Source organism: Dreissena polymorpha, chromosome 2 (assembly GCF_020536995.1).
Source record: "Dreissena polymorpha isolate Duluth1 chromosome 2, UMN_Dpol_1.0, whole genome shotgun sequence".
Lineage (NCBI taxonomy): Eukaryota > Metazoa > Mollusca > Bivalvia > Myida > Dreissenidae > Dreissena > Dreissena polymorpha.
In genome coordinates, this window is record NC_068356.1 from 83,744,195 (window position 1) to 83,769,301 (window position 25,107).

Genomic DNA, 25,107 nt, shown 5'->3' on the forward strand with positions numbered 1-25,107 from the left:
CTTGGAAGTATTTCACGACATCATCCGATAAGAAGTCGCCGATCCAAGTGTCTTTTAAACGTGGCAACTTTAAAAGACTGACTGTTTAGTCTGTTTAACAGGTTCAAAGTGTGTTGTGGCTATGTACATAATTCGTTTAAGTTCAGCTTTAATTATATGTAGATATAACTGTTTTGTCATGTAATTATTTTGTCGTCATGTAATATTATGTTTCTCGTTCTATTGTTGATGTACGATATTAATAGTTTAAAAACAGTTTTTGTCATTCAATTTTAACAATAAAAACTTAAAAAGTAATCAACAAAATCAGCTTCGAATTAACGACGGCAACGCTGTGTCAATATTTAGTCACTTCCGGTGAACTTCCGGTAAAAACGAAAGTAGAATTCATGGAGTAATGGTACGGTAAACAAAGTTGACTCTTTTTCCAACAGATGTTGACCGAATATCCGAATATTCGTTCGGAAGGGTGACCGAATATTCGAATACCGAAATCGGTATTCGTTGCCATCCCTAATAAATACTGCTACAGAGAAATTAGCCGAATTGACCGAGCATGACTAAAATGAATATGTAAAGTCCTCGCCCAGTTACACAAGAGACACTACGGACTTTATCCAGAAACTAAAAGAAGTCAAAGAACCACTGCCGAAAAAAAAAGTCTACTATTTTGCTTTGACGTCAGGAAACTGTATCCATCCATACCCAAAAAAGAAGGATTAGAGGCTTGCAGGGAAGCATTGAACGCGCGCTCCAACCCACTAGTCACTTCCACAGATGATATGATTGACGTAATCACGAGAGTTTTAGAAAACAACAATTTCAGCCCAAATGAAAACAAACACGTACTAACAGTCGGAGTGGCGATCGGCTCAAGACTGGGGACAAATTTCGCGTGTAGCTAGATGCTCTAGTGGGACGAAGAACTAATGACAGCTAATAAAGTACCGACATTTTATAAGTGGTTTATATATGACTGTTTTTGAATATGGTTAGGTTCCGCTCGCACGTGTGCTTGAGGCTTTCACCACGCATGCGAATACCATACACGAGAATATTTTATTCGACCTTAGGTATAGTCCGCATAATATCGTCTTCCAAGATACAACCGCACGGATGCGAAATGGTCATATCTACACAGATATGTATGTTAAGCCCACGGACAAACAGCTCTTCATACGTAAAGACTCGTGATTCCCCCCTAGTAATAAAAGATCGTTAGCATATGGACTCGGATTGCGATTACGAAGAATATGTGAACAGGAAGATTACAAGAAGCATAGAAATGACCTGAAATTGCAGTTAAGAAAACGCGGGTATAGCGGGAAATTCGTAGAAGGCCAGTTGCAGAATGTAGATTCACTGTCGCGCACAGATTTACTAAAAAATCAAAGAAACAAAGCTAAAATGACAGAGTTCCTCTTATGGTCAAGTTTTCCTGTCTTCTTCCCAACGTAAACAAGTAATTACAGTTTTACGTAATATCAAACGGTTATTTATACAGTACATTAAAGACAATGTCGGGCATCATCATCACACCATTTTACTGTTAAGAATAGTTATACTCGTGAAAAATTAAAAGCAAGTGGCGAGCAGGTAAATCCTTACAGCCATTATGTTGTGAAAACAACAATCTTAAAAAACTTTACACGGTACACATGTATATTTCATCATGTCCATTTATAAAACTGTTCACCGGTAAACAGTTTTTCTATAGCCACGTGATAATATTTGCTGCTTCAAGTCCCTTTGTAGGCATCTACAGGGTACACCCTTCACTATACATGTATGCCATGTATCCCGTACTTTAATAAGAGTTCGAAAATGGTTGCTATCGTCTGTCAACTTCCACGCATGAAAAGTGTGCATGTTGCAGCAGACCAGGTGCTGTAACTAAATATAGGTGTGCAACCCAGTACATTTACTATTTTAATATGACACAATTCAAATCGGTATTAATTTACACGATGTGAAAGTATTGATCCATTGAAACTTTTGAAAATACTAATAAATTTACGACTAACGCTTTTTTGCAGTACGTTCATAAAAAATATTGGAGATTTGGGGGGGGGGGGGGGCTAGAGGAGTGACCTGATATTGTCAGTACATGAAAATGAATGAAAATGAAATGGAAATAAATTAAATTATGCATATCATTTGAGACGAAAAGTACTTTTTTCCTTAGCGCCAACCTAGATAAACGTTGTAAAGATATTACTTGTTTAAACTAAGCTTGTGTGAATCATGTATTAAAAATATGAGAGATTGTAAAGCAGTGTCATTATCCTTCTTAATGTTTTTGCAAAATCTCACTACTGTAGACAATTAAAAGTAAATTACATTGGTGTTTGCATTTTCGTGACCGTTCGATTGGCATTTGTTCAGAAGTCGAACTTCATGTCCTGTGACTAATAGGCCTATTGAATACATTAAGTGCGGTGCCTTCAGCGCTTTGATATTTTGTGGAGCGGAGCCTGAGTCACATGACAGTAAAATGGCGGACAGACAACTCGCCAACTTCTGTATTGTTTGTTAAAAATGCACATAGCATTTTTGAAGACAATGCATGTGAACTTGCAGGCAAGATTATGACAATTAAATCCTAGTAAAGGTAGCTGAGCCATTAAGTCCGAAATGTCGTATGCAAACAACGCCGCATCTTAATATTAAAGCAGCTTGTTTACACTTCGTCGAGAGGACACTTCGAGGCATACAGTACAGTAACAATTTTGGGAATAAAAATTCTCAAAGACAACACACACAAGATATTTTAATATGCTGTTTTAAACATAACACTTGCAGTGTGTTACACAATAAATGGCTTAAAACTAAATAAAATAAAAGCTATCTCGTATGGATTTTGAAACACTGGTAGTCCAAATAATTAGACGTAAGCTACCCCGCTTCGATGTAAATCGACCTCATATTTATAGGAGTAAAACACTGGGTGCCCTCAAAAATTTCCTCAACCACTTTGTCTCTCTCTGCTACTAGATTAAACTGCATTTTGCTGAATAGGAAAGAAACGCTTGCTGTTAGGAATTTTCTTTTTTACATTATAATTTAAGGTTTATGTTTACATTTATTAATTTAGAGCATTTAATGGCAAACTTCAAAATATGCCAAAAACTGAACAAGTCCCTTTAACGACTTTACAAACTAAAGTCAAGATTGAAGTGTTCTTCTTCCCTCCATCCTCCTCTATTTCCTTCCATCTTCCTGTTCAAATCACTGACAACAAGGATCTGCCAATATCTAACAATTTTTTTCAAGTGAAGTTAAATAAGAAGTGAAAGGAAAAAAGGTTCTAGAAAGTTTCAAATCATTGCAGTGAAAGTTATATATATTTAATATAAATATGTCATATGTTTGGATATAATTTTGATGACTTTTTTTGAATGTTTTAGGATTTAACCATTACAATTGATTGTATTGTAAGTTGTCATTTTAAGCACTATTGGTAAGTGGTGCTTTTTTACTGATAAAGATATTATGATCAATATGCCACATTATTATGATTTATCATTACAGCATTGAAATTATTAAAAAAAAAAAAATTCATTGCAAGATTATGTTGAATAATATTTTGTATTAAATGGCACAAAAAAAAATCAATTATGTTGTGTTAAAAAGAGAGACAGAACAAAGTGGACAACCTGATCCCATGCTGTTTAATACTTCCAAAGGTTTTGTATCCATGTTTTCTTGTAACCTTTTGCAGCCTCTCCAAGCCATCAATGGCGTTATCAGCATTCCTTTATGCTGCCCTGCTTTTAACATGTCTCATCCCCAGAGCTCTGACCTTCACACCTCCCCATATTGTCCTAATTGTGGCTGATGATCTGGTAAGCACAACTCAGTTTTGTACACTATATTAACATAATCTGGAGAGAATCTTAAAGATAATTTAACCATTTACCACTTTGATAATGTATTTTGACGCATTTGTAGTCTTTAAGAAAGTTACATTTAACTAGCTATTCTTAATAGACCCAAGTTTTAAAGGTTTCAGTTCCAACCCTCAGATACTGATGAGCAGCAAACAGCATAAAACCTGAACAGGCTGTGAATTACTCGCAGGCTGTTCTGGTTTTATGCTGTTTGCACTTAGCCAATTTTACTTAGCTTTTAAGTGGGAAAGGGTAAAGTATTGATTATTTACATATTGAGCACTAAATTTGAAGATCAAAATTGTTGGCCATATTAGTGTAACTTAGATTAGCTTAGTGACATTACAAGCAATAACATATTGTGAATCTTGAATGTTTTTTTCAATTAAATGAAATGATGGCATTTATAATTTGTAAATAGATTTCATAGATTTAGAATCTCAGTTCACATAAGTGTAGTAGACGTGGTGTATAGCTTAAAAATGAGTGGTTAAGTACTCAAACACTAGTTCTTCCTAGAAAACAGACCGTCTCTATAAGCCTTATATATAATGACATTCGAGGCAATTAAATAGGTTTGAGAGCACCAGGTGGTAATGATTGGCACACTTACATGAGCCTCATTTGTGGAAAACTGGGCTTAATGCATTAACATAAAGTGTTGTTCAATATAAGCCTGTGCAGTATGCACAGGCTAATCATGAACAACACTTTATGCCTCAACAGGATTTTGGCTAAGAAGAGCTTGCCTTTAAAAAAACAACAACTGTAAAAGCAGAAAGTGTTTTCCCAGCATAGCCTGTGCGGATTGCACATGTTCATTTGGAACACCACTTTACGCACATGCATTTAGCCCCATTTTGCCAGAGCGAGGCTCATGTATATATGCTGTAGGGGTGGAGAGACGTAGGTTTCCATTGCTCATATATATATGTGCTGTAGGGGTGGAACGACGTAGGTTTCCATTGCTCATATATATATGTGCTGTAGGGGTGGAACGACGTAAGTTTCCATGGCTCATGTATATGTGCTGTAGGGGTGGAACAACGTAGGTTTCCATTGCTCATATATTATATGCTGTAAGGGTGGAATGACGTAGGTTTCCATAACTCATGTATATATGCTGTTGGGGTGGAAGGACATAGGTTTCCATGGCTCATATGTATATGCTGTAGGGGTGGAACGACGTAAGTTTCCATGGCTCATATATATATATATATATATATATATATATTTATGTGTTGTAGAGATTGAACGACGTAGGTTTCCATGGCTCATATATATATGTTGTAGGGGTGGAACAACGTAGGTTTCCATTGCTGATATATATATGTTGTAGGGGTGGAACGTCATAGGTTTTCCATGGCTCATATATATATATATTGTAGGGGTTGAACGACGTAGGTTTCCATGACTCATATATATATATGTTGTAGGGGTGGAACGACGAAGGTTTCCATGACTCATATATATATGCTGTAGGGGTTGAACGACGTAGGTTTCCATGGATCATATATATATGTTGTAGGGGTTGAACGACGTAGGTTTCCATGAATCATATATATATATGTTGTAGGGGTGGAACGACGTAGGTTTCCATGACTCATATATATATGCTGTAGGGGTTGAACGACGTAGGTATCCATGACTCATATATATATATATGCTGTAGGGGTTGAACGACGTAGGTTTCCATGACTCATATATATATGTTGTAGGGGTTGAACGACGTAGGTTTCCATGACTCATATATATATGCTGTAGGGGTTGAACGACGTAGGTTTCCATGACTCATATATATATGCTGTAGGGGTTGAACGACGTAGGTTTCCATGACTCATATATATATGCTGTAGGGGTTGAACGACGTAGGTTTCCATGGCTCATATATATATGCTGTAGGGGTTGAACGACATAGATTTCCATGACTCATATATATATATATATGCTGTAGGGGTGGAAAGACGTAGGTTTCCATTGCTCATATATATATGTGCTGTAGGGGTGGAACGACGTAGGTTTCCATTGCTCATATATTATATGCTGTAAGGGTGGAATGACGTAGGTTTCCATAACTCATGTATATATGCTGTAGGGGTGGAAGGACAAAGGTTTCCATGGCTCATATATATATGCTGTAGGGGTGGAACGACGTAGGTTTCCATGGCTCATATATATATGCTGTAGGGGTTGAACGACGTAGGTTTCCATGGCTCATATATATATGTTGTAGGGGTGGAACAACGTAGGTTTCCATTGCTGATATATATATGTTGTAGGGGTGGAATGTTATAGGTTTTCCATGGCTCATATACATATGTTGTAGGGGTTGAACGACGTAGGTTTCCATGACTCATATATATATATGTTGTAGGGGTGAAACGACGTAGGTTTCCATGACTCATATATATATGCTGTAGGGGTTGAACGACGTAGGTTTCCATGGCTCATATATATATGTTGTAGGGGTTGAACGACGTAGGTTTCCATGACTCATATATATACCTATATGTTGTAGGGGTGGAACGACGTAGGTTTCCATGACTCATATATATATGCTGTAGGGGTTGAACGACCTAGGTTTCCATGACTCATATATATATGCTGTAGGGGTTGAACGACGTAGGTTTCCATGACTCATATATATATGTTGTAGGGGTTGAACGACGTAGGTTTCCATGACTCATATATATATGCTGTAGGGGTTGAACGACATAGGTTTCCATGACTCATATATATATGCTGTAGGGGTTGAACGACGTAGGTTTCCATGACTCATATATATATATATGCTGTAGGGGTTGAACGACGTAGGTTTCCATGACTCATATATATATGCTGTAGGGGTGGAACGACGTAGGTTTTCATGACTCATATATATATATATATGTTGTAGGGGTGGAACGACGTAGGTTTCCATGGCTCATGTATATATGCTGTAGGGGTTGAACAACGTAGGTTTCCATGGCTCATATATATATGCTGTAGGGGTGGAAGGACGTAGGTTTCCATGGCTCATATATATATGTTGTAGGGGTTGAACGACGTAGGTTTCCATGGCTCATGTATATATGCTGTAGGGGTGGAACGACGTAGGTTTCCATGGCTCATTTATATATGCTGTAGTGGTGGAAGGACGTAGGTTTCCATGGCTCATATATATATGTTGTAGGGGTTGAACGACATAGGTTTCCATGACTCATATATATATATATATGTTGTAGGGGTGGAACGACGTAGATTTCCATGACTCATATATATATGCTGTAGGGGTTGAACGACGTAGGTTTCCATGGCTCATATATATATATGCTGTAGGGGTGGAACGACGTAGGTTTCCATGACTCATATATATATGCTGTAGGGGTGGAACGACGTAGGTTTCCATGGCTCATATATATATGCTGTAGGGGTGGAACGACGTAGGTTTCCATGACTCATATATATATATATATATATTTGTTGTAGGGGTGGAACGACGTAGGTTTCCATGGCTCATATATATATGCTGTAGGGGTGGAACGACGTAGGTTTCCATGACTCATATATATATATGCTGTAGGGGTGGAACGACGTAGATTTCCATGACTCATATATATATGCTGTAGGGGTGGAACGACGTAGGTTTCCATGGCTCATATATATATGCTGTAGGGGTGGAACGACGTAGGTTTCCATGGCTCTGAGATCAAGACTCCTAACATCGACAAGCTGGCCTATGAAGGTGTTATCCTCAACAACTACTATGTCTCCCCAATATGCACACCCACTAGAGGCTGTCTGATGACAGGACGATATCCAATACACTTAGGTAATAATTGTGTAAAAGCCCTTTACCACTGAAATGAGCATTTTGACAAGCTTGTAGTCCATTGAGAACCAAATTAAATTTTAGACCTTTCTTAAATTTTTTCACGTTTGAAACACAGGTGGGTAGCGTGTGGCTATGCTATTAATTAGTGAAAACATCATTTTGAATGATAAATAATCATATTATAACGAAAAATTAACTTTTCTGAAAAAAAATATTTCACTATCAAATATATATATAACAAGGTATGCAACTCAAAATCAGCCCAAAACGGGGTGCATCGCTTTGAACAGCCATATCTTCATCAATTTTGCAGCGATTTTCACGATCTCGGTCTTATTCAACGCAGAAATGAATTTCCTTTCTGGAAATGTATATGTCTTGCAATATTTTTACAAATGCTGGGTCAACTTTTAAGAAATAACACGATACACAACACGCATGACCCAGTTGACAGTGATCATGTATTCTTTATGAATGAAATCTCCAGTTGTAAAGACACACCTCCGCATTGGACCAATGAAATCACTCGTATGTTTAAAATGTCAGTTAGTTGAAATGTATGTAAACAAAGGTTTCAAACGGCGCTGGACAGTTAGTCTTGATGCAGAATGTAACGACAAGAACGGTAATAATGTTTTTTCATACGTTTTATTGAATTATGGTATCGAACTACATGAACTTTATAGGGAAGTTGCCCTTTACTCCGTGAAGATTTCAGTCTTAAAGACAGCATGATCACTGTCAACTGGGTCATGCGTGTTGTGTATCGTGTTATTTCTTAAAAGTTGACCCAGCATTTGTAAAAATATTGCAAGACATATACATTTCCAGAAAGGAAATTCATTTCTGCGTTGAATAAGACCGAAATCGTGAAAATCGCTGCAAAATTGATGAAGATATGGCTGTTCAAAGCGATGCACCCCGTTTTGGGCTGATTTTGAGTTGCATACCTTGTTATATAATTATATATTTGATAGTGAAATATTTTTTTTCAGAAAAGTTAATTTTTCGTTATAATATGATTATTTATCATTCAAAATGATGTTTTCACTAATTAATATCATAGCCACACGCTAACCACCTGTGGTTTGAAAGCCTTTAAGGCTTTATTTCCAAACCTAAGTTAGTGATATGCAGCAAACAGTATATAATCTGAACAGCCTGGGTGAGACTTGCAGGCTGTTATGGCTTTATGCTGGTTGAATAAAGCCATTTCACTTTGCTTCTGAGCTGGAAAGGGTTAACAATAAAGCAAGCTAGTTTCAGATACTCACTGTATTATATAATAAGGATGTTCATGTGGATGTCTATGTTTCTTCTATAACGGGGTAATTGATGCATTTCAAATGTCCCTTGTGTAAAATTATAGAAAGCTTAAAGGTCCTGTTAAAGCTAAAAGTGAAATGGAGATGGAAGGAATAAAATTCAAATAAAACTGATAAAATGTTAATGTCTAGTTAAATTGTATTATTTTAGCTTTAATTTCTTGTATCCTCTGCAGTGCAAGATTAAATTATTAGATTAAAAAATTGTGTATAAATAGTGGTTTTGTTTACTCAGTAGTGTGTTGGTTTTCACAAAATCCATTCTTTTCATGTAATGTTGTACTTAATTTTGTTATCTTTAAAAGTCCTTTTGAGGATCATCTGTGAAATAATTTTTTACATTATTTGCATTTTAAGTTACTAGTGAGGGCTTCCCCGTGGCTCAAAAATGTTAATAGCCAACATGTTAGCCAAATGTATTTTTTGTAGCTAGTACTAGTACTATGTCATGTTTTCAACAATTTGAGTCTGAAATTCATAATAAAAGGTCTTGAACACCAGCAATGCAGTTTTTAAACTAACAATATCTTATTAAATTTATGTTTTTTTATTCTCTTTTTTGTATGCCCCCCTTCGAAGAAGAAGGGGAATATTGTTTTGCTGGATGTCGGTCGGTCTGTAAGTTGGTATGTCTGTCTGTCGGTAGACCAGTTTGTTTCAGATCAATAACTTGTGAACGGAGGGACCGATTGGTTTGATACTTCCAATGTGCATTGTCCTTGGAGAGTAGATGACCCTATTGAAATTTGGGTCACTAGGTCAAAGGTCAAGGTCACTGCCACACTTAGTGTGAAAATCTATTCCGGTCAATAACTTGCCAAAAAATGACCAATTGGCTTGATACTTCACATGTGCATTTGCATTGGACAGTAGGTGACCACTATAGAAATTCAGGTCAAAGGTCAAGGTCACTGTCACAAGAAGTGTGAAAATCGTTCTGCTCACTAACTCATCGACGAATTGACCAATTGGTTTGATACTTCACATGTGCATTGACCTTGGACAGTAGATGACTGCTATTGAGATTTGGGTCACTATTTCAGAGCCCTGTTTAGGGGGCATATGTCTCCGACAGCGGAACTCTTGTTATGTTTTGTTTCAAAATATTCCAGTGTTTCTAATTGATAACTTGATTAATGTATATGTTTTCTTTTTTTACAGACCAACATTATGGGATATTCTCCATGCAAACATCAACATGATATACAATTTCTTATACAGAAACTAAAAATTTGATCAATTTAAACAATATAAGCAAAGTAAAACTAGTAAAATTCCATTTATGCTAATAATATTGTAAATGTATCATTTTGGTATAACATAAAAAAAAATTTAATTTATAAATCTGGGTAAAAAAATGAATGTGTTTATTTTAGTTGCAGCAGTGCAGCTCCTTGCTTGTTAATTTAAGGTATTCCCTGTTGTTTTCTGTTTTTGTAAAACCATTCCCAGTTTGATCTTCCTATTAGGTTCAGCCTGTCATTTTCTCTGTTTGTGTAGCCAATGACAGTTCACTGTTCATATTCGGTTCATGCCAATCACAGTTATTGAAAAGGTGAGAATTAATATTAGAGTCTCACATTTTCAGGTGCAGATGAAAGGTTTGACGTTTGAGTGGGTGAAATGTGCCTTCACACCTAAAAGAGTGTTTACATAAATAATTCACAAGCACATAATAGTGCATTTTCAATTTGCTGAGTATTGTAGATTATATTCTCTCACCATAATTATGAGTCTGTGATTTCAATAATTTAAAAGGACGTTAAGCTGTATTTTGTGTTTTTACAAAATTAATACTCCAACAAATTTAGTGTATCTTCCCTTTTGTACTTTGCTTATGTTATGTTAGGTTTCTGAAACCTTTTCCATCGCTTAAATTATCAATATAACACACAATTTTACTACATATGCACATTTGGCATTTCCAGATGAATTTTTCTCTTAATCACATTGGAGTTCAATTAACATATGTGGTATATAAAATGCCCATCCACAGAGTACCAAGCCTAGTTAAAGACAGAGTGCACAGACAGTACATGTACTTGCACTATAAATAAATATGAGCCTGGCTGTAGGAAAACAGGGTCTAATACATGTACATAAAGTATTGTCCCCAATTAGCCCGTTCTGAATGCGTTATGCACATGCATCTGGCTCGGTTTTCCCAGAGCTCACTGTTGACCTATGATCATGCAAACCGGTAAAGTGGTAACATGTGGGGGAAAAGAAGACACATTTTGATCTTCAGGTCAAAGGTCAAGGTCACATGAGCTTGTACATGTATAAAGAAATAGGTTTCGTCATGATATCTGGATAATGCTTTGACCTCTGATCAGCTAAATGGGTATGATAGTTAGGTACATGGCAAGAAATAATGATGCATATTGACTTGAGGTCAACATGTCAATTACTGCAAGGTCATGTAACAAGGAACAGGTTTCCACACAAGAACTTGATATTGCTTTGACTTATAATCATGAAAATTGGTGAAGGGATTACTTATGTGGAAAGTAAGACACTTATGAAAATTAAGGTCGTCAGGTGAAAGGTCACGCGCTTAGGGGGTTGTATCATGAAATGTGTTTCTGTACTATGTCTAGAACATTCTTAGGATTACATTCATAAGCATGCTAGTTAGTCTTGACGAAGGATGACCTCAAATAATTTTCAAATAAAGACATCTAAGTGAAGGTCAGACAGACGACTTTGCTGTAAGTTGACACTGACACTTTATCTAGGTTAGCTCGTTTACGTGTATTAAGTGCAATTACTTATGCCAGTAACTGACAACAACCTATAGGAATTATGTCATGTTCGGGCGAGGAAAAAAGCTTCAGTACTGGCAATTGTAGGCCAGGGCTCTACCAATTGAGCTAGCTGGCCAGATTATTTGTTGCACCTTGTTTACTGCATCTCAAATGAATATTTAAGCCTCATGCTGTCATACCTGTGCTCAATGCATGTGCGTTAAGTGTTGTCCCAGATAAGCCTGTGTGTATTGCACAAGCTTATCAAAGATAACACTTTTTGCTTTTATGGTTTTATTAATTTAAAGTAGGGATGCTAGAGGTTAACCGGTTAACCTACCAAAACAACCAGTTTACTGGATATAGGTTAACCTGAAACATAATTTTAGTATGCTTTTTTCTTGGAATTTTTTTTTCTTTTTCATAATACAATTTATACGATTTTACGTTTTGCGCGCGACATACTGTCAATTTGCGTGTCAACAAAGAAGGCAATAAAGCAATAAATCAGTACCTTTGTGGTAACAAACAGGGGTTATGTTTTGATAATTGGCACTGTTGTTTTGTTTAACTCGCGAAAAAATAACTAGCGAACTGCGGGGAGTGGGGGTTATGAGCAAAGACGCAATCGACACGTTTATCGAATTGCGATACAATTCAGTTGAGACATTGGATAGCTTATTCTGATGTTTGATTAACCAATATCCAACACTGCCCGCGAAAGTAAAGTATTTATAAGTAACAGTTTTATTCAGAATTGCATTCGTAGTTAAAATCTTGTTGAGTTCACGTCTAATTTGTTCTATCAGAAATAAAAATCATTGTAAGTAATTTACTTCATTCACAATTCCACAACTACCATCTGAGGAAAGTTTTATTTAAAAAAGCAAATAATTCAACTAATTTAATAAATAACATTAATAATAAAATTAAAACAAACCAAACTAAGAAACACGCCATTTGTGAGCGATACGACGCAATCGTAATGTAAACGACCCAATAAAAAATAAGCTTATGACCCGTGAAAATGAACATTGTGTAATTCTTAAATTTTTACGCAGGAAAATAAAAACAATATATAGCAACATTTACAAAATTATTAAAATAAATGTTACAATACATTATATTAAGAAACAGACATGTTATCAACGCAAGTGATCTCAAATTACTTTCGCTTCTATAGAGTTATGGCAAAAGGTTAACTGGTTAATGATTTTTGTAACCTTTTGCTTCCCTAATTTAAAGTAATTCTCTTCTAAGCAAAAATCGAGTTTAAGCATAAATTGTCAACTCTGATTAGCCTGTGCAGACTGCACAGGCTAATCTGGGACTTAACTTTACGCACATGCATTTAGCACCGATTTCCCAGAACGAGACTCACTTTGATGTTCAGGACTCCACTATCACATGGTCTATCCCTTCAGGTCTGCAACACTATGTGATCTCAGCTCCCGAGCCCTGGGGACTGCCTCTCAATCACACCACCATGGCCGGGCACCTGAAACACCTGGGATACGCCACCCACATTGTCGGCAAGGTAATGTAGCTGGGATCCACCTTTTAGGGACCCACATTGTGGGCATGGAAGTGTAGCTAGGATCCATCTCTTAGGTACCCACATTGTGGGCAAGGTAATGTAGCTGGGATCCACCTCTTAGGGACTCACATTGTGGGCATGGAAGTGTAGCTAGGATCCATCTCTTAGGTACCCACATTGTGGGCAAGGTAATGTAGCTGGTATCCACCTCTTAGGTACCCACATTGTGGGCAAAGTAGTGTAGCTGGAATCCACCTCTTAGGTACCCACATTGTGGGCAAGGTAATGTAGCTGGGATCCATCTCTTAGGTACCCACATTGTTAACAAGGTAATGTAGCTGGGATCCATCTCTTAGGTACCCACATTGTGGAAAAGGTAATGTAGCTGGGATCCACTTCTTAGGGGCCCACATTGTGGGCAAGGTAATGTAGCTGGGATCCATCTCTTAGGTACCCTTATTGTGGGCAAGGTAATGTAGCTGGGATCCATCTCTTAGGTACCCACATTGTGGGCAAGGTAATGTAGCTGGGATCCATCTCTTATGTACCCACATTGTGGGCAAGGTAATGTAGCTGGGATCCATCTCTTAGGGACTCACATTGTGGGCAAGGTAATGTAGCTGGGATCCATCTCTTAGGTACCCACATTGTGGGCAAGGTAATGTAGCTGGTATCCATCTCTTAGGTACCCACATTGTGGGCAAGGTAATGTAGCAGGGATCCATCTCTTAGGTGCCCACATTGTGGGCAAGGTAATGTAGCTGGGATCCATCTCTTAGGTACCCACATTGTGGGCAAGGTAATGTAGCTGGGATCCATCTCTTAGATACCCACATTGTGGGCAAGGTAATGTAGCTGGGATCCATCTCTTAGGTACCCCCATTATTGGCAAGGTAATGTAGCTGGGATCCATGTCTTAGGTACCCACATTGTGTGCATTTAATGTAGCTGGGATCCATCTCTTAGGGATCCACATTGTGGGCAAGGTAATGTAGTTGGGATCCATGTCTTGGGTACCCACATTGTGGGCAAGGTAATGTAGCTGGTATCCATCTCTTAGGTACCCACATTGTGGGCAAGGTAATGTATCTGGGATCCATCTCTTAGGTGCCCACATTGTGGGCAAGGTAATGTAGCTGGGATCCATCTCTTAGGTACCCACATTGTGGGCAAGGTAATGTAGCTGGGATCCATGTCTTAGATACCCACATTGTGGGTAAGGTAATGTAGCTGGGATCCATCTCTTAGGTACCCCCATTATTGGCAAGGTAATGAAGCTGGGATCCATGTCTTAGGTACCCACATTGTGTGCATTTAATGTAGCTGGGATCCATCTCTTAGGGATCCACATTGTGGGCAAGGTCATGTAGCTGGGATCCATGTCTTGGGTACCCACATTGTGGGCAAGGTAATGTAGCTGGGATCCATGTCTTAGGTACCGACATTGTGGGCAAGGTAATGTATCTGGGATCCATCTCTTAGGTACACACATTGTGGGCAAGGTAATGTAGCTTCGATCCATCTCTTAGGTACACACATTGTGGGCAAGGAAGTGTAGCTTGAATCAATCTCTTAAGGATCCACAATGTGGGCAAGGTCGACAGGCTTGTAAAATACAATGTATGGTACTGCACATCTTCATGTTTTAAAACTCACATTGTTTTAAAAATGGATGTTACATGTCCAGAGATTGTTCCATGAGACCATCATGAATGGCATTCAGACTTCATGCATTTTTACATAAGAAAAAAAACTGTAAAATTTATTAAAATTTGCAGTTAAGTAAACTTTATTTTAACTTACTAAAGTTAAACCTATTCACCCCAAACAGAACAGTGTTATTGGGGGTGGGAATTTGATCGCATTCAATCTAAAAACACATGAATTGATAGAACAGTGTATTTTTGTTAAGTGAGACATTGCAATAATGCAGAGGTGTGAACCCAGTCATTGGTGACACAAGTGAACACCATGAGTCTAATCACCATGGTAATAGGCAATAACTGGACTGTCATGCAATTAGCAAATAGCTATTTAGTGTGTACCCAAATAAAAAAATATGGAAACTGATTTGTTGTTTGTGTTTTTTTGCTGGTATGCAGTTACTTTAAAAAATATTTCTAAAAACAGTTCTGTTTTTTTAGGTCTCTGGTTAGCAACCTAGATGCTTTGGCCCAAACCTGCTCAGTCAGTCAGGCATAATAAATTGTTTACTGTAACTTGAATGTTAAGATATGGGAATCTTTATGAAATGCTTGATTATATACTTTTAATAATGTATAAAATGTGCTTGTTATAAAAATAATAATCAAAGTGTAAACTAGTACATTTTGTTTACTTATTTAAACGAATAAATATGGGCTGTGCTCTGTGCAAAGGGGGTTAAATGCATGTGCGTAATGTTTCGTCCCAGATTATCCCAGATAATCAGGGAATTTTGCATAAAAAAATTTTCTTTAAAGGAAAAATACCATAAAAGCAGAAAGTGTCGTCCCTGATTAGCCCTTGCAGACTGCACATGCATTAAACCCCCTTTTCACAGAGTGTGACTTATATCTTAAACAGCATGGTCATACGGATTGAATATTGCATGCTCCTAAACCTTGATAAACCAAGCTCCTCTGAAAACAGAACTATTGACCTGGTAGTCTAGACATTGTACAGTTGACTGTAGAATAAGTTAAAATTGCCCTTGTTTGAAAACCATCTCAATAAGACCTTGAAGGATTAATGCATGTGTGTAAACTGTCGTCCTAAATTAGCTTGTGCAGTTGTTACAGGCTAAACAGGGGCAACACTTTCCGCTTTACGGACTTTTTTGTTAAAAAGAAGTCTCATCTAAATAAAAATCTGGTATCGGCAGAAAGTGTCCTTCCTGATTAGCCTGCGGACGGCACAATCTAATCTTGGACGACACTTAGCACACATAATGAATAAAACCTCATTTCGGAGTGCAAGGCTAAATTAGTGAATATGCTTCAAGTTTGAAAGCCATCTGTATTCAACCTTGCATATAAGACATTGTCATCATTTGTCTGATCCACAGTGGCACCTGGGTTTTTTCAAGACTGAGTACCTGCCCACGAGACGTGGCTTTGACTCCCACGTGGGATACTGGAGCGGCAAGGAGGACTACTACACCCACATGGACCAGGATGTGAGCATGGCACGCACACGGTTATAATAAGAGATGAGTTATGGGAAAATTGGGCTTTATGCATGTGCTCCTTAAATGGATTTTTCATTAGGAAATACTTCCTTTTAACACAAAATACCATAAAAACGGCAGGTATTATCCCTGATTAGCCTGTGCAGACTGAACAGTCTATCTGGGATGAAACTTTACATGCATGCATTTAACCAAGTTTTCCAGAACATGGCTTACAAGTATTATAAGTCCAGACCGATTGTTAGTCTCTCTGTCTACAAAACTTAATACTGCAATTTCTCAAAAAGTGTTTAAGGTACTTTATAAATATGGTACAATTATAAAAGGTAATGGAGAGATCATGTGAAACTTTTTTTTATCAGAGGTCAAAGGTCAAGTCACTGTTCATTAAAATAGAACAATACTTCATATTGGAAGAACTCTAAAATTATGTTAAGATATAATCATTTTTATTTTACTAAATACTGCATTATTTTATAGAGTTCTTAACAAAAATTTATGAACCTTTATAAGGGCAGGAATAGAAATATAAGTTTTATGAGCAACAGTTATTTTTTATTGTTAATCTAATGTCAACAGTTATTTGTTATTGTTAATTGAATGTCAACACTTATTTGTCATTGTCAATTGGTTGACACTATAGGGATTGGGACCAGGTGTATCAAAGTAAAAAAATGAAGTTACACAATTTTTCTCCAATAGTATATCAATATAATAAATGCAAGTATTCCAAAACTTATTGCACTCTTTTTTGTTCCTGATAATATAAGTAAATAAATGCTTTTATTTAAGACATTCTTGTGAAAGTTTTTCTTTCTTGGTTCAGGGGTACTGGGGTTTGGATTTCCGGCGTGACATGGCCGTTGTCAATGAGACGTTCTACTCCACAGAGCAGTATACAAAAGAAGCACTGAAAATACTTGAGCACCATAATAAATCCCAGGTATGTAACATGGGAGCCAACTTCAGTTGACTCATAACTGGAATACTCCACCACCATTATCAATCTCCATGGGAGACAACCTGTTTCTACGTAACAAACTGGAAAAAGTTCTTTTTCACTTACTTGTGGACTTCTATCTGTTCAAACATGTATTCTAGGGGCATTAGTGTCTGTGACACACCTTGTTTTGTTTAGATTTCTTTTTTTGGAGCATGTCTTTTTTTACTTAAACAATATATACATGTATATATTAAGAAAAAATAATACTTTTTTTCACCAAAATGTTTTGTAAATAAGTTAGAACTTGAAGAAACTCTAAATAATTTCAAATACTTGAATCTTCAACATAGTAAAAAAGGGTTATCAAAATGTAAGTCAAAAAGTGTGGGCATTTCTGATTGTAGGACAAACAGCACCCAAACAATCAGCATCCAGTGTTTTTTTTGCATACCAGGACAGTCGGCACCCTGTAAATTTGTTGGCTCAGACAATCGGCACCTGATTAAATGTAAACCCCTACAAATGGCACCCGATTAAAGACTAAGAAACAGTCAATGTTTGTTTAACAATAAAGACATTTGACTTGATTTGACTTTGTAGCGAAAGAAAATCCCGTCAACACCTTATCGTACTGATTAGTCTAATCTGCTAATTGTTTGTAAAAAAAGAGATCGCTAATTGTCAACATAAATAATACCTGACGGACATTGCGATAAAAAAGTATTATCTCCGTGTATTGTGGTGTTTTTAAATGATATATTGTATACATATATTTGGGCCGAAATAATGCAAGCCAGTTGTAATTTCGGTCCTGTTATTTATTTTGTTGTCAAATAGTACATGTACGTGTAAATATAAAAATATAGAAACATAAGTAGTCCACGCAGAAATATCATTTGCCCTGTTTGATAATAATCGGACATTACTTAGCCATTAATATTACAAATAAAGCAAATTGCCTAAAGTTGTCAGCAGCAGACTATAAAGCTAATAGAACATAATTAAACGTACAACATAATTTATTATAAAATCCTTAAAACAAAGCATAACCTCACTATCATATTTCAAAAAGAAAATCGCCTTAAGTTGTCAGCAGCAGACTCTTATGCTAAGCGAACACACTTCCAAATGAATTTGAGGGATTCCAGTAGAAGAAGCTGCTTGCTTTCTAGCTTCTCGCATAGTCTGTAGAGGCAGCATTGGTGGGCGATGGTGGTTGGCCTTCTTGCACTTCCTTGATACGGATTGCCCGGAGCTGTGTTTGTGGACATCTGCCTCAACCATGGGGTTATCCATTATCGTTTTTCTATTTACACTTAATTTAATTCTCAGTTTGTTGTTTTGGGGAAAATTCATAAGTTTAGGAATGTTTTAAGTGTCTTTGATATTTGTAAATTGTTTTGAGGTGTTATTAAACCTATAAGCAGATAGCACTAGTCAATCCACACTTAAATTAATTTGATAACACAGTTCGTTGACAGGATTTATTAATAATCTCTTTTACCAAACCAATTAGCCGATTAGACTAATTAGTTAAACAAGGTAGTGACGGGCGTTATCGATCGCCTTTAATCGGGTGCCGTTTTTCCGGGTTTATAATTAAATCAGGTGCTGATTGTCCAAGTCAACAAATTTACAGGGTGCCGACTGTCCGGGTATGCAAAAAAACACTAGGTGCCAATTGTCTGGGTGAGGTTTGTCCAGATACCGGTATTTCTATACTTTTCATGAATTTTTTTTTATACCAAAAAAAAATATTAATTAAAGAGGTATATTAACTTGTTTTGATCAAACATCATGTGACATGTTTGTTACTGGTAGGTCAGTGTGTTTGTCATTGTCATTGTATGTTTGATTCCTGCGTGTGAGGATGCTGCTCAAAAGAAGAAGTGGTTCAAGGACTTAAAAGAAGTACTAAAAGACATTGGTAATGATGATCACGGTGGCCGACTAGTAACCATAACGCCATCTGACATCGCTGTCATCAAAGTGTTACCCCAGTGCCTGGTTTTTCCAAAACGCAGCTCACAATTTAAATAATGTTTGGTAAATTGATCACTGTCCTAAAACCGCACAAAGTATTAACTAGTTCTACAGATGTTAGCAGTCATAGTAAAGTTAATGCAAGTAAAAAAACTCTAACTTTTGCTAAAAACTTCAACCATTGTTAATTTAATAAACAGTTTGTTTTTTTACTGGGTCCTAAGCACCTGAGCTCCATTTTGCGAAAATGGGTATTAATGCTTGTCCGTAAAGGATTAACATGGATGACACTTTTGCTTTTATGTTAAATTTTATTTTAAAAGCCGTCTCTTCTGAGAAAAAATCCAGTTTAGTTGGAAAGTTTATTCCCAGATTAGCTTGTACGGATTGCACAGGCTAATCTGGGATGACACGCACAGACATTATTTCCCATTTTCCCAGATCTAGACTGATTGTGTTACAGCCCCTATTCCTATACCTGGCCCATCAGGCGGTGCATGCTGGGAATGGCAACGCCCCCCTGCAGGCTCCCCAGCGCTATGTCGACCGCTTTCCTTACATACTAGATCACAAGAGGAGAATATTTGCAGGTAAATAAACTTTCGAACAGAAATGTGTCTAATTCTGGGAAAACGGGGTCTAATGCATTTGCAAAAAATGTCGTCTCAGGTAAGCCTGTGCAGTTTGCAAAGGGTAATCAGGGACTACACTTTTTGCTTAAAATGCATTTTCTTTAAGAAGATACTTCTTTTAAGCGAAAAATTAAATAAAAGCGGACAGTGTTATCCCGGATAAGCCTGTTCTGACTGCACAGGCTATTAAGGGACAACAATTTACGCCCATGCATTAAAGCCCATTTGCCAAGAACGAGGCTCATATGATTAAAAGAGCACCTTCACAAGTTAATAACTTACATACTAGTAATTTGTGAGACAGCCAATGATGTGTCATTTGTGTACATGATTATAATCATAATATGCCCAGCTCGCTATGTTCTCGTGCACAGCTGGCTGTGTTATCATGCACAGCTGGCTATGTTATTGTGCACAGCTGGCTATGTTCTCATGCACAGCTGGCTATGTTTTCATGCACAGCTGGCTATGTTCTTGTGCACAGCTGGCTATGTTCTCATGCACAGCTGGCTATGTTCTCATGCACAGCTGGCTATGTTTTCATGCACAGCTGGCTATGGTCTTGTGCACAGCTGGCTATGTTCTCATACACAGCTGGCTATGTTTTCATGCACAGCTTTTTATGTTTTTGTGCACAGCTGACTATGTTCTTATGCACAGCTGGCAATGTTCTCATGCTCAGCAATGCACAATGTTCTTGTGCACAGTTGGCAATATTTTCTCATGTACATCTGAATATGTTTTCATGCTCAGCTGGCTATATTCGTGTACAAAGCTGGATATGTTCTTGTGCACAGTTGGCTATGTTCTTATGCCCAGCTGGTGATGTTCTTTTACACAACTAGCTATGTTCTCATGCACAGTTGGCTAGTGAAAAGCTGGCTATGTTCTCATGCAGGCATGACAGCTGCCCTTGACGACTCTGTGGGGACTGTGGTGAGTGCGCTACATGACCTCGATATGATTGACAACACCATCATTGTATTCACAACAGACAATGGTGGCCCAGCCAATAACTATGACGGAAATGCTGCCTGCAACTACCCCCTTAGGTAAACCATGCAGGATATATTTATATGAGTAAGGAAAACTGTAAACACTTCACTGTTGAAGTCATTGAAATAAGCTTTTTGACTAAGCAAGCCTGATATGAATTCTTATAATGTTACTAGAAAACAAGGTTATACACCCCCCCAAAAAAACAAATTCTTATTTGCATGATTATTCATTTGAGTTGGTCTGTGATAAAACATGGCCTAATGCATCTGCTTAAAGTATAATCCCAGATTAGCCTTTGCATTCCGCTTTACACTAAAGTAGCGCGCTTTAATGGACTGCACTGGCTAATCTGAGACAACACGTAATGCACATGCATTAAGCCCCTTTTTTGCTGACCGCTGCTGTTTTGTAGAGCAATTCTTCAGTTAATCTCTGATTCAAGTTGGTCAGTTATCAGTTAGTGGCATCAACATCAACAACAGTTTGGTACTGGTATCTTCTTATGTTGGCTCAGCTTGCCCAGAAAGTGTGAGTAGATTATTTTAACTCAGAGTTAATGTTTTTACACAAATACAACATTACTTAACATTTTCTTAGGTATAATGTGGGATATTGTAATTATACCCCCCACAAACAAAGTTTAGGGGGGTATATAGGAGTGAACTTGTCTGTCGGTCGGTAGGTCCGTATTAAGTGTCCGCTCTCTTTTTCAAGTTGTTTTCATCCGATCACACCAAACTTGGTCAGATGTTGTATCTAGATGATGTCTAGTTTGGTCTTTTTCCTTTGTGGGGTGAATAAAGAATCCAAATTAACCAACAAAAATCATTTTGCATTCTGAAGTTTATTTCTTGGTATTTACAGCATTTTGAGATTTATTCTTCATATCTTCAGCATTCTGATGTTTATTGCTTGATATATTGATCAATGTTTAGTGTATTGGTTGATATCATTATCGGTCAGAGGTTTATTGCTTGATATCTTCATCATTCTGAGGTTTATTGCTTGATATATTAATCATTTTGAAGTGTATTGGTTGATATCTTAATCATTCTGAGGTTATTACTTGATATTCTCAGCATTCAGAACTTTATTGCTTGATATCTTTAGCATTTTGATGTTGATTGCTTGATATCTTCAGCATTCTGATGTTTATTACTTGATATCTTCAGCATTCTCATGTTTATTGCTTGATGATTTCAGCATTCTGAGGTTTATTGCTTGATGTATTCAGCATTCTGAGGTTTATTGCTTGATATCTTCAGCATTCTGAGGTTTATTGCTTGATGTATTCAGCATTCTGAGGTTTATTGCTTTGTATCTTTAGCATTCTGAGGTTTATTGCTTGATATCTTCAGCATTCTGAGGTTTATTGCTTGATATCTTCAGCATTCTGAGGTTTATTGTCCCCTACCGGTTTCACCTGAGGGGACTTATGGTTTGCGCTCTGTGTGTCCGTCTGTTAGTCTGTCACACTTTTCTGGATACTGCGATAACTTGTAAAGTTCTAAATATTTTTTCATGAAACTTGAAACATGGATAGATGGCAATATGGACATTATGCACGTCATTTCATTTTGTTCCTATGTCAAAAATTTTGGTTGCTATGGCAACAAATAGACTAGAAATACTGCTGATAATGGTAGTTTTCTGGATCCTGTGAAAACTTTTAAAGTTCTTAATATGTTTTCATGAAACTTGAAACATGGATAGATGGCAATATGGACATTATGCACGTCATTTCATTTTGTTCCTACTCAAAAATTGTGGTTGCAATGGCAAAAAAAATTTAAAAATCTGAAAATGGTGGAATTTCTGACGATGGTGGAGCCGGTAGGGGACCATATTGCTTGACAATAGCCTTGTTGCTTTATGTATTCAGCATTCTGATGTTTATTGCTTGATATCTTCAGCATTCTGAGGTTTATTGCTTGATGTATTCAGCATTCTGTGGTTTATTGCTTGGTATCTTTAGCATTCTGAGGTTTATTGCTTGATATCTTCAGCATTCTGAGGTTTATTGCTTGATATATTCAGCATTCTGAGGTTTATCCCTTGATATCTTCAGCATTCTGAGGTTTATTGCTTGATATATTCAGCATTCTGAGGTTTATCGCTTGATATCTTCAGTATTCTGAGGTTTATTGCTTGATATCTTAGTATTCTGAGGTTTATTGCTTGATATCTTTGGCATTCTGAGGTTTATTGCTTGATGTATTCAGCATTCTGAGGTTTATTGCTTGATATATTCAGCATTCTGATGTTTATTGCTTGATATATTCAGCATTTTGAAGTTTATTGGTGAATATCTTTATCAGTCAGAAGTTTATTGCTTGATATTAATACCATGTCAAAGTTAAAAGCTTGATATTAGCAGCATTAAAAAGTTTATTGCTTCATATCTTCAGCATTCTGAGGTTTATTTCTTGATTTCTTCAGCATTCTGGGGTTTATTGCTTGATATCTTCAGCATTCTTGATATTGTCAGCATTCTGAGGTTTATTTCATTATATCTTAAGCATTCTGAGGTTTATTTTGTGATATCTTCAGCATTCTGAGGTTTATTTCTTGATATTGTCAGCATTCTGAGGTTTATTTTGTAATATCTTTAGCATTCTGAGGTTTATTTTATAATATCTTCAGCATTTTGAGGTTTATTTCTTGATATTGTCAGCATTCTGAGATTTTGATATCTTTATATCATCAGCATTATGAGGTTTTCATATCTTCAGCATTCTGAAGTGCATTGCTTGATATTGTCAGCGAGTCTGTGCTACCATTTTCAGGGGCACCAAGAATACACTGTGGGAGGGAGGCGTCCATGGGGTGGGGTTCGTCCACAGTCGTCTGCTCAATGTGAACCACACCCAGACCCACAATCTGGTCCACGTGTCTGATTGGCTGCCCACCCTGTACGGGGCTGCCGGAGGTGATGTGGCTGATCTGGGCAACATAGATGGCGTCAATTTGTGGGACATGCTGAAAAACAGTGGGCCCAATGTCCGGTCAGAGGTACTGCATAACATTGATCCACGGAGCAACTTCTCTGCCATCAGCGTTGATGATTATAAACTGATACAGGGCGACATATCTGGCGGCAGGAATGATGGCTGGTATCCGTGCAATCCACCAAGCGAAAATCAAAACTTTTGGAAACCAAATGCTCAAAACTTTCATAATAGTGATGAATCCTTGGCTGAAATTCCAGCTGAGACAAGAAAGACTAGAGCTCATAACAGACACACGCCCTATGTGATAGACTGTGGACCTGCGTCTACTGACCCCACCGCAGTCTGTGACCCCTCCACCGCCCCTTGTCTGTTCCACATACCCTCAGACCCATGTGAGTTCAACAACATTGCACAGAGCAACCCAGGTATTGTACGGGTCCTACAGAAGGCCCTGTCAGTCTACGCAGCTACGGCGGTGGAGCCGGTCAACCGGCCGCCGGACAAGAATGCTAACCCCACGTTGCATGGCGGAGTCTGGGGGCCTTGGCAATGAGATTGATAATTTACTCTGTCTTTTTTTTTGACATAAACGGATGAAATAAAATTAAATCTTTTGTTATGTCCATACCATACAATTTATTTTTTATCATTTTTGACAGTTTTTCGTTTGTTGTTTCCGAAATATAAAATATTTTTTTAGTTGTTGTTTACATTTTGTATTGTAATTTTTATAAAACTTATGTAATGATATTTGTTTTTGTAATCCTGCTAGTCAATTTATTACCTGAAATTAAACATTGTTTTAAATCTTTCTCAAATGACAATCGTATATATATTATTAATTACTTTATACCTTTCTATTATTAATCGCAATAATCTCATTATTGCTTTAAATTTCAATTACATTATTTTAATATGGGCTGTTTTCATAGAAATTATACTAAGGTGAGCAAACAGTTCCATTATTACCCTCTTGTTTGTGTTATTATTTTTTTCCAAGTAAGAAAACTTAGTATTGTATTTTGTATCAAACTGTCAGGAATTTATATTTTAATGTTTTTTTTAGCATATCATGATATTGTGAGGACGTTTGCATAAAATAAATATCTCATATTTT

General features: G+C 37.1%; 1 protein-coding gene across 10 annotated transcripts; it reads left to right on the top strand.

Moving 5' to 3' along the window:
* Nucleotides 1-507: 507 nt before the first annotated feature.
* Nucleotides 508-25,107, top strand: LOC127867865 (arylsulfatase B-like). 10 transcript variants are annotated; one of them, XM_052409366.1, is made up of 9 exons: nt 508-1,462; nt 3,722-3,845; nt 7,545-7,701; nt 13,201-13,313; nt 16,360-16,479; nt 17,309-17,425; nt 19,872-19,998; nt 20,939-21,092; nt 23,826-25,107. In XM_052409366.1, exons 1-9 carry the CDS (start codon nt 1,425-1,427, stop codon nt 24,541-24,543), a joined length of 1,668 nt encoding a protein of 555 aa, XP_052265326.1. In that variant the 5' UTR covers nt 508-1,424; the 3' UTR covers nt 24,544-25,107. The 10 variants fall into 10 exon arrangements, with proteins under 10 accessions (XP_052265326.1, XP_052265327.1, XP_052265332.1 ...); XM_052409367.1 differs by lacking the exon at nt 508-1,462 and adding an exon at nt 2,445-2,580; XM_052409368.1 differs by lacking the exon at nt 508-1,462 and adding an exon at nt 2,454-2,720.

Coding starts and splice junctions, on each gene's coding strand:
- LOC127867865 (XM_052409364.1), top strand. CDS start 2,642: ATGCAAACAACGCCGCATCTTAATATTAAAGCAGCTTGTTTACACTTC. Junction 16,480..17,308: donor TGGACCAGGATGTGAGCATG/GCACGCACACGG, acceptor TTCTTGGTTCAG/GGGTACTGGGGTTTGGATTT. Junction 21,093..23,825: donor GCCTGCAACTACCCCCTTAG/GTAAACCATGCA, acceptor TACCATTTTCAG/GGGCACCAAGAATACACTGT.